The sequence below is a fragment of the Hirundo rustica genome, chromosome 9 (assembly GCF_015227805.2).
Source record: "Hirundo rustica isolate bHirRus1 chromosome 9, bHirRus1.pri.v3, whole genome shotgun sequence".
NCBI lineage: Eukaryota > Metazoa > Chordata > Aves > Passeriformes > Hirundinidae > Hirundo > Hirundo rustica.
In genome coordinates, this window is record NC_053458.1 from 30,914,381 (window position 1) to 30,924,736 (window position 10,356).

General features: G+C 43.3%; 1 protein-coding gene across 1 annotated transcript; it reads right to left on the reverse strand.

The window, feature by feature from the left end:
• Window positions 1–755: 755 nt before the first annotated feature.
• Window positions 756–9,398, reverse strand: LOC120756611 (tenascin-N-like). Its single transcript, XM_040073153.1, is given in 8 exon segments — window positions 756–836; window positions 1,091–1,359; window positions 2,481–2,575; window positions 2,577–2,742; window positions 6,188–6,418; window positions 6,421–6,450; window positions 8,595–8,684; window positions 9,176–9,398. Coding segments are annotated over 8 exon segments (1,185 nt in total).
• Window positions 9,399–10,356: the final 958 nt, after the last annotated feature.

Below are 10,356 nucleotides of genomic sequence, written 5' to 3' on the forward strand. Positions count from 1 at the left end.
AATTTGTTGAAACTCTCCTTGAAATTCTGGTTTCAGATTGGTTCATCCTTTTAGCCTCAAGATTTGTCCCCATCAGCTGCCCTTGATCTCTCTAAGCACTGGGGAACTCTTTGGCATCTTGTCCTATATCCAAGCTTCAACTGTTCTATCTCCCACCAGACAAATTCATAAACTAGAAAAAGTACATTAGCAAGGTCAATTGATATAGAGTAATCCCAAATGTCCCCAGTACCTCACAGTCCTTGTAGTTAACTGAACAGAATAGATTTAAGCCTGCTTAGCAGTCTCCTAGGACTGGCCTAGGGTCACAAGTCAAAGGGCAGGCCATTATTTTTAGCTGTGTCCAATTCTAAAATGGTTTCAATTTGGTTGTTAAACCTGCTATTGATAGGCTTGATAGCAGCACATGGAGCACTGCAGGCTCTTGAGTAAGGACTAGTGAAAGAAGGACCATCAGCTGCCACCACTCCTGCATTATGACATCTGCCTCTTCTATAATCATCTACAGCAGCAGTCTCAGCTATGTTATATAGACTGTATGCATGTATTTAAATTACTAAATTTAATGATTTAAGTGAGGCTACTACTGTGCAGCAATGCAAAATGTACTCATAAAACAAAATAAGAAGAGAGCAGGATCCTTCTGCTGAGAGGAAAGTGTTAAAAGTGGAATAATGGTACATTCAGTGACCTTACAGCTGGTAATGCCCAGGCCTGAAGAGTAACAGTCTGGGAAACTCCATACATTATATCTACTACTGCTTATCCTCTGTCTGTTTGGAGAAATAGAATTTCTGTGTAGAGATAATGTAGGTGTTTGGAGAGACTTGGAGGCACTGTTTTGGAAGAGAGGGGATCAAAGCTCAGGTAAACTACATGTGCATGGCCCCTTGAAAAATGGGACTGAGCCTAATGGTGCCAACATACCTGCCTGTGTGTCTCTGCCCAGGTGTTGCTTTGGGATGCTCCAATTAGGGAAGTATTGAAATAAATCTACTCTTTGCATTTCAGCCACGGTTTTGTGGTTGTTCCAGATGCCTGCCTGTGTTGATGCACAACTTCCACCCCATTTCCTTTCCCTTCTGCCCACATTATCTGTCAGAGTGTCAGTGCTTGCCTTCTTACTCTGCTTGTTCCCCAGCTCTGCCCAGAGATGGATGGCGAACTTCATGCCTGGCTTCAGTCCTGGAAGGATGGTAATGCTCCTGTCCTTCCCCCCTACTATTTCCTTGGTGTGCTCATCAGCACAAATGTAGCTCACCACATACCTGTCTACAGGAGCTTGGACTCTGTCCCAGGAGATGGTGGCAGAGTCCGCTATCACTTGGTCAGTTACCAGATTCTTTGGGCTGTCCACTACTATGAAATAGAGTGCAAAGTAAAAAGACACACACCCTTCCCTTAAATTTTTTGTTTTCCAAAGCTCCATGATGCTACCCTCAGAAAACAAAGGATGACAAGGACTAACTCATCCGTGGCTTCACTGGGTCTTAGTGGCTAATTACCACACTTGCTACTGACAATGCAGAAGTAGAGCATGGCGAGGTAGGGCACTGAGGCACAGCCAGACAAAGCTATCAGGAATAAAATATCAAGTAGAGATACAGGGAAGAATGACTGTGCAGAAGAACATCCAGCTGAAATTTGAGGCTATGTCAAACCTAAGCTCTTACGAACTTTAAGAGAGATCCGTTGTACCAGTGATTTGGGAGCATTCATGGCTCTGGATTCCTGGATAATGTGGATAGTTTGGCAAAGAAAAATATGTGAGAGCCCAAGGCAGCACCAACAACCTGTTCCCCTTTATCAAGCTCCTGCAAATATCTATTCTTGAGCTGTGAGGTGCCAGCAAGGTGTAACACTTCTCCACATTATGACTGAGAAAGATAGTCCTCAGTAAAAGAAATAGCCAAAGAACATACTCAGAGCTTCTTCATCCTGTGAAATGACATTCCTCCTTCCACAGCTGCAAAATCACACTCCAGCACTTCCACAGATCACTCATGACAGTGTTTTTGTCTACCCTCTTGCTCTGCTTTCTTCTTTTCCATGCCCAGACACAGATGATGTACATCATCTACATCTGATTTCAAACTCACCTGGGCAGTAAGACCTGTGTTCTGCCCCATCTCCCTCATTTCCAGGAAGCACTGGCAATGCTTTCTGCCCATCAGGTAGGCTTCAGCCTGGCTAAGCAGCCAACTTCTGCAAGCAAAATCCTTGATTATATAAATGGAATTACTGAGAGTTAAGAGACTTTATCCAGGCTCAAACCATTTCCTATTCTTCCATGTTTCAGAAAAAGATTATTAAAATAAGGGTCTTTCCTCCCTTGATTCATTAAATCTATTCTTATGAGGGACAGTAGCTGAACTTGTATCTAGAATATGATTTGCAGCAGGCCAGGAGAAAACAGGCCAGAATTGAGTGCACCTCCTCAACACAGTGTCATGCAGAAGCACAAAGATTCCTTGGAATACCTGCCATTACCTCAGTGCTGATCGTTTTGCTCTGTCAGGTTCCTTTCTCTGTCCAGAGGAAGAGGACATATTCAATGCCAGGCTTCAGTCCTGTCAGTCATGGTAGTCTTGTTCTTCCCCACTTCCATCTCCTCTGTGTCACCACCAACAGAGACGTAGTTCACCATGTACCTATCTACGAGCGCCTGGGCCCTGTCCCAGGAGATGGTGGCTGTGTCTTCTGTCACTTGCTCAGTCACCAGGCGAGCCAGGCTGTAGATTTCTGCAGAGATAGTTAAAAGCACAGAACACAGGCTGTCATAGTCAGGCTCTGCTGTGACCTCTGACACTGCTTCCCCTCAAGGGCCTTGCTAGTTTCTTCCTTTCTCAAGTCCTATTTCTGATCACATATTGACTGGACCCACAGATATGAAAGGTGACAAGGTCTGAGGTGCTTTAAAAGGTCTGTCTTTAATTCTAGTAGATGTTTTCCTGGGAAACAGGACAGAAAAGCCCTTACAAAGCATGATACCGTTACTTTCCTGTTTTTTCATGGTCACAAGCCTTCAAAGCACACATACATGTCATCTTCCACAAAGTGAGAGAACTACCAAAGCTCTTTCATTAAGGGGCCAGGGTGACCCAGGTACACATTTATTCATCTCCCTCCAGCAAGTTGGGAGGCCTAGAGATGAGTCCTGTCAATGCCTGCCACCACTTTCAGTGGATTCCAATGTTCAGATTTACAGCGTTGTTATAAACAGGAAGCACATTGAGAAGATCACTACACATCATTAACCAGGACTGGCAACACAAGAACAACTGAGGAACCATGATTACTCATTCTATTGCAAGAGATGGCCTGCATGCTGTTAACCTCCCTGCACTTCAATTTCTTCATTTCAAGGAGCTGAATATTTCCCTATTGCATGATGAAGGATAAACAAAAGAAGCAGTTAAAATAAGGTTACACAAACACCTAAGAGACACTGCTGCAAGGGCTTTGTTTACCCTAATCCTTGTTAGTATTTACAACATGACCTGTTTGTGGCACCTACAGGTAATTGGAATCTCTCCATGATGATGCTTGTTGATGTTGACAGTTGGGCTGTCAATTTCTATAAGAAAAAGTCATAATTATTAAGAAGTTTTAGTATAGTGCTATGCTAATCACTAAAGACACGGACAACACAAGTTTTATAGCCAGAGGTAGTGTGTTTTACTAGACTATCTAATACATTTGGAAAAACAGACAAAATTTGTGAAATTATTCTATATCTGACGACCTAAAAGGGGTTTTGCTTATGCAAAAGCTTGCTTGTTTTTTTCTCCCCAGCCCAAATGGGTAAATCTAACAGAAGTTTTATCTTTAGCTGCAAACTGTGTTTTGACCACATAGTGTAAATAACCATTAATTAATTGAGTCACCATTGCATATTTGTGGAGCCAAATCATTTTGTACTGCTGGATACAGTGCAAGGAAGACAAAACAGGTGTGCTAACTGCTTCCATGTCCTGCCATTCTTGGTACATTGGTGACCATATCTGCACATCAGTGCCAAGGTGGCTGAGCTTTGGCAGGGTCAGTCATCCCTCTGCCCTGCACTGGGTGAGATGGGCTGCTGATTTCTGTGGAACAGCTGAGTGAAAAACAGGAGTGTCAAAACAGGGCTACTCTTACTCCTTCCCCTCATGGGCCCTGCTGATTTCTTCCACCTCTCATCCTTTATCAAGCCAAAGATGGTCTTGAACTAGCAAGTGGGGGGGTGCCCAGTTCTGAGGTATTTCAGCTGGGGTTTAGGTCTCCTCACAGCTACAAGAGCAGGGCTCTTTCTTTGGGAGGAACAAAAGCACAGCCACTGCCGGGGCAGACACTGAGCCCAGGCAGAATATGGTGCTACCGTCTTTTGCTTTCTGAAGATCACAACAACATCTTGGCCCAAGTTGTTCCAGGAATTTTAACAAAACAAAACAAAACAAAAAAAAAAAACAAAACAAAAAACAAAACAAAACCAAAAAAACCCCAAAACCCCAAAAAACAACAAAAAAAACACACCTCAAAATCACCAGCTCAAAATCTGTGAAATGCACCTCTGTCACTTTCAAATTCCTCCCACTGTTACAATCTTTTCCCCGCCCAATTCTCAGACAGAAACACAACACTAGATTTCAGGAGTCCTAAGTTTGCATCAGTACACAAGAGCCTGCAGTAATGTGGCCCATTGTGGACAGACCTACAACCCATGACCTCTACAGAGAACAACCTTTTTTGTTTGGTTGTCTAGGATTTTTTAATTCACTGAACTACTAAATATATCTTGGCAGCCTGAGCAGTGAAAGTCTTGCAGATGCCTCTCAAAATTATTGGAACAGCATTTCTTATTCTGCTGGAGACTCTAAATTCCAGGGCATAAATGCACAACAGCCACAGTGTAATTTACCACACACCAGCTTAGCTGCACTGTGATTTACCACACATTAGCCACGGTAAAAGTTGTAATTTTCCACCTGCACGTACTAATCTCAGCTCTTTTGTGAGATGAAATACATTACTTTTTGTTTTAATGAAAGATGCTGAGGCTTGTTTGTACCACCCTAGAGCAGCACATGCTGGGAACTGGGAATTTGAATAATCACAGCTCAACTCGTTAGCAGTATGAGATGCTCACCTGTGGCAAGAAAACCCAAGTTAATTATCTTCTTGTGTGATATGAAAATCAAGTTTGTTCTTTAAGTCTAGTTGCAGTGCAGCTGGGTATGGACTGTGCAGCTCTGCATATGCAGTGCTTTCATTACTGAACTCCCTGCGTGGTCCAGGAGCTGCCCAGACTCTTCTGAACCAGGGAGGGGCTGGCTCGAGACAATGAATCAGCTTGAAAGTAGGGGATTGACTGAGCTTCATCTGTTTGACTGCTCCCCTCAGGTGAGAGCTTCAAACAGTCCTACAAATTCCCTGAGGCATCTCCTGTTAGGTGTAGTCCAATTTATATGTTTAAGTGTGCTGGTTAACAGCCTGAGTTGAGCACCCGAAACATTCCTCCAGGTAATTTTTTGTGAAGAAATGCACATTGCACATATGTAAGACTATTTGTCAATAGTCAGTAGAAACTGCTTCTGTACTCCCAGTCACACATGGATTGCTGGATTGTAAAATTTCATTAAGACAGTGGTTCAAGAAGTTTCCCAATCCAGCTGCAGACTCAGCTGCAAGCACCCTTCCCATGGAGACTCCCCGCCACCAAAGGACACCAAGCAAATATACTGTTTGGGAGTATTCGATTTCCCACATTTCTTGATTTAGGTTATTATCCAAATGAACATTTTTTTCCCTTTTAACAAACACTCTGCCATGATTATCTGTCTGAAATGTGTATGAGCCTCCTGTCCTACCGGGAAAGGCTAGAACAGCCACCCAAAGAAATGCTTGGATATGGCTTATGGCATTTTAGCATGAAATACACATTCCAAGAGGTTATGAGGTTTGAGTTTTGGCTGTGGTTGTTCTCTGTACTAATAGTAACTGGCCCTTGCCATAGAGCCTGTTCACAACAGGACTCAGGGTCTTAAGCTAAGCTGGAGACCTGTTTAGCCACACTAATAAGAATTACAGGGATTTTTTGCCCCACTAAAAAAGTGTGCAAAGCAGGAGAAGCTTTACCAAAAAAAGTAAAATTGATGAAGGAGTTTGAATTGCAAACTCAGCTCCCCGCAGTGCTGCTACAGCTCACCTGTCACAGCTCTGGTGCTTCCCGTCTTGCTCCTCTGGGGCCCCTTCTCTGCCCAGGTGTCGGTGACATATTCCATGTCTGGCTTCAGATCCAGCAAGGTGATCATGAAATTTTCACTGCCCACCTGTATTTCCTTGGTGTCTCCATCAGCTGAGGTGTATCTCCCCATGTGCCTGTCTAAGGGAGCCTCCACTTTAGTCCATGAGACAGTGGCGGTATCTTCTGTCACTCGTCAGTTGTCACATTGGTTGATCTATCAACTCCTGAGACAGCTTTCAAAGTGCAGGATTAGCTATCTCCAGTTGAATTAAACCACTAAAGTACTGTCATGACATATTAGGAAGAAATTCTTCCCTGGGAGTCTGGTGAAGCCCTAGTACAGGGTGTCCAGAGAAGCTGTGGCTGCCCCACCCCTGGAAGTGCTCAAGGCCAGGTTAGGTGGGGCTTGGAGCACCCTGGGATAGTGGAAGGTGCCCCTGGCCATGGCAGGGGGTCGGGTTGGATGATCTTTAAGGTCCCTTCAAACTCAAACCATTCCATGTACACACCTCCTTTATTTTTGCCTTACTCCTTTGGCCAGCTAAAGCACTCACTTAGGTTTCCCCCAACAGCCTCTGAAGAAAGGCATCCATGAGAAACCAGGAGAAAGGAGCAATGTTCTACCATTCTCTCCATTTCTTTCTGCAGTCAGAGCTTGCAGGCTACATGTCCTGCCTTCCATAGGTACAAACTTGAGGATTACCTCAATGCCTTAAAGATCTAGAAATAAAATAACACACTTTTGAGACAATGTTAATATAGGAGACATTTGCCCACCTCACATAGGGTGAATACAGTTTTATAAATTTAGCAAATTATTATAATTGACAAGAATTAACAATTAGAAACAGATGATGAGGTAATTCCCCCCCCCCCTTGGCTCAAACTCTTCTGAAGCCCCTCTTCTTCCAGTTTTTTATAGGAAAGTGTCTTGGGAGGGTAGTCTGTCCTTGGTTCCCAGAGGAAGCAAGATTAGGATTGGGGCCTTTGGAATGTGTTTTGTCTTTCTGTCTACCAGAGTAGGAAAAATGCTGGAGCGAGCCCGGAGTAATATAACTATACAGCAACAGTCTACAGAGCTACAAATAAATGAAGAATATATTAAAGCAAAAATAATTTTGGCATCAACCTTCTGTCTTGCCCTCTCCCAGCTCCAAGTACAGTGCCTACCTGTCTGCCTCCACTGTCAGACCTCTGCTGCTCCTCCCTTTCTGCCTTCCGTGTCACTCAGACTCCTCCAAGGTTTTGCTATTTTAGCTGATGAATCAGAGCTTGGTGGTAGCTTTTGAAGAAGCTGGTATTTGCTTATCTGCATCTCCTAAATTCCAGAGGTTACATAAGAATATGAGCATTGGGGTTACTGTTTTCCTTTTTTAAGAAGCTTTGCAGCCCCCATGTCTATCAAGAACAGGTTGAAAACACAAGTCAGGGCTGCTCCAAATAATCAGAGTCAACACAGGTCAGAAGACTAGCCTTAAAATGACAATGTGGAGGTTGTAGATTTTGTTGTTTTAAATAAATTTTATTTTAATGGAATAACTTACACAACAACCCCAGGTTTGTCAGGCCTGATACGGATTTTTTCAGTCTTTGGAAGCAGCATGCCTACCCTTTTGTAAGAGATGAATTTCAGAAATTCCATCATCTTGCAAGCAAAATGAGAGTTTAAAATTCTTCAAGGTCTCTTTTGCAATAGAATAGCTCAAAAACATTCTGCCATTTTTCTTTAGGACAGTCAATTAGCCAACAGAGTTGTTATTCCATAGAGAGGCTAACTCACTACACTTATCCTGTGTCTGGATGGAGCTGTTAGCCGAGTTAAGGGTGAAGTTACTGTAAAAAAATCAAAGCAAAAGGCTGAGCTAGGCCTAGGGTTTACTGTTTAACGGACAACGTATATCATTACCGTTTGGGATGGCTCCAATAATGATAGGTAGAACTCCGGTTCCTTTGGAGGGCATTATAGCAAAGGTTCATTGAAAGACAAGGTCTTTTATACAGTATTTCAATACAATGGATATTACTGGTTGTTTCAGACCAACGCCTCTCAGTAAACATCTTTACCAGTAAACAATTTGGAACACCACCAGGTGGCAGGAAGAAGATATCTGCAGGGATTGTTTTGAGTTCCTCCTTATGATTTCCCAGGCCCAAGTGAGAGAGTTATGTACTTGGCATTTCCCACAGGATTCAAGCTACTGCCTGGAGCCTAAAATCTAATTTCTGACCACTGCCAGTTCCCACAAATGTAGACAAGCTCAAACAAGGTATAAGCAGTCCATTATGAACCTTTTGAGCTGGAATTTTGGAAGATCTGTCCCCAGACCCTGTGGTAACATCACAGTCGTAAAAACAACTTTCCACATACCAGTCCTGCCAGTCACAGAGGATGGTTTCTCCTCTGTGTTGTCTTTCACAGGTATGACAGTGACCTCATGCTCTGTTCCAGGTTTCAGGCCTATGAAGAGCAAAATGGAGCACTACCAACAACTAGGGAAAGATGGAATATTTTCTTGAAGAAAGCTGTTTTGTTTAGTTTATCCAGCTTCAGATTTGTTGCAGAGGGGAACTTAAAGTTTAGCTTTCTATCCAACTTGCTTTTTGTCTTTTCAATGCCTTGATAGCACCTTTGATCTAGGCTTGTCCTTAGGACAGACATATTGACTGCTGCTGGTGGGCATTTCCATAATATCAGCTCTGAACCAGAAGAAAGCACCTCTTTCCTAACAAGGACAGAATTAAATGAATGAATATGGCTGTAAATTTGCCATCTACAGAGTATACCTTTCTCCCTGTGGAGACACCCCTCCTTAAGTGATAGAGGAGTCCAAATAGATCCTACTGGACATTCACACAAGAGAACTGTCAGTCTGATTAACATCTGACTGTTAATCATTCCTGCCACTTCTTCCTGCTCCTGCCCTGTTTGGAACACCCACGAATACCCACCAGAGAGGATGTATCTACTCTTAGGGTCATTGTTTCCGGGCACCATGACCTGCTTCTCATCCATATCCACTACGGATCTGAACTTCAGCTTGTAATACTGCACATCTGTTGGTGGGTTCTCCCACTCCACTTCCAGGGAGTACTCAATCTCCTCTGTCACCCAGATGATATTGACTGCAGACTGCATTGGGAAAGACAGCAGAGAGATGTAGGGAAGCAGCATCGGCACAAAAAGGTAAATAGAAGACAGAAAAGTCACTAAACAATGCTCTTTCCCTGCCCAGTTTCCTGCTCTGTGATCCAAGACATTTTCCTCAGCCTAACTGACGAGTCAAGCAAGGACAGCACAATCATTACTCCCACAGGTTTCGTTTTATCCATGGTAACAGTCCAGCTCTGGCATTTGCTGGCTCTCAGTTCCCACCTGTTGTGCTGGAAGCAGGAAAAATGTCAAAATCACCAAGCTTTCCACTATCTTTGCAAAGTACAAGCAGATAGCATAATATCAGCTGCTAACCAAAGGACATTTCAGTTCTCAAGAGTCTGCTTCAAATACACATCCTTTGCACACTCAGCCTCTTAACCTCAGCAGGATCATGCTCACGCAGTCCTGGGAAGAGACTGTGAGGAGAACTCACTGCTGCAGACATGTTTGAACAGCAAGTACCTAGGAATGGAAACTGACGGAAACTTACATTTGGTGCCTGGAGGACACCTTGGTAAATCTGCTACACATAAGACATTTCAGGACATCAACAATACCTTAACTGTTTTGTCCTGAGACAGACAGCTCCTTGGTGTCTTGAAGCAGTCCTTGAAAGCAGTCGATATAGAATATCTGTTTACCATCAAGTTTACCTGATTTTAATTACAGGTGAGCTCATCCTAAGCTGATCAAACAATCTACCAGCTGTATTTCATTAGCAAATTTTGTGGTTTGACACTGGCCAAACACCAGGCACCCAAGACACTTGCCCTCTCCTACTACAGCTGGGCAGAGGAGAGAAAAGATTTAAACAAAGGGTTCATGAGTTGAGAGAAGGACGAGGAGAAAACACTCCAAGGGCAAAACAGAGGTATAAAGTGAGTTTATTATTAACAGAATCAGAGGAAGATAATGAAAAGTAAAATAAGCCCTTAAAAATACCTTTTCTCCCTCCAACTCCACCTTCCTTCCCACC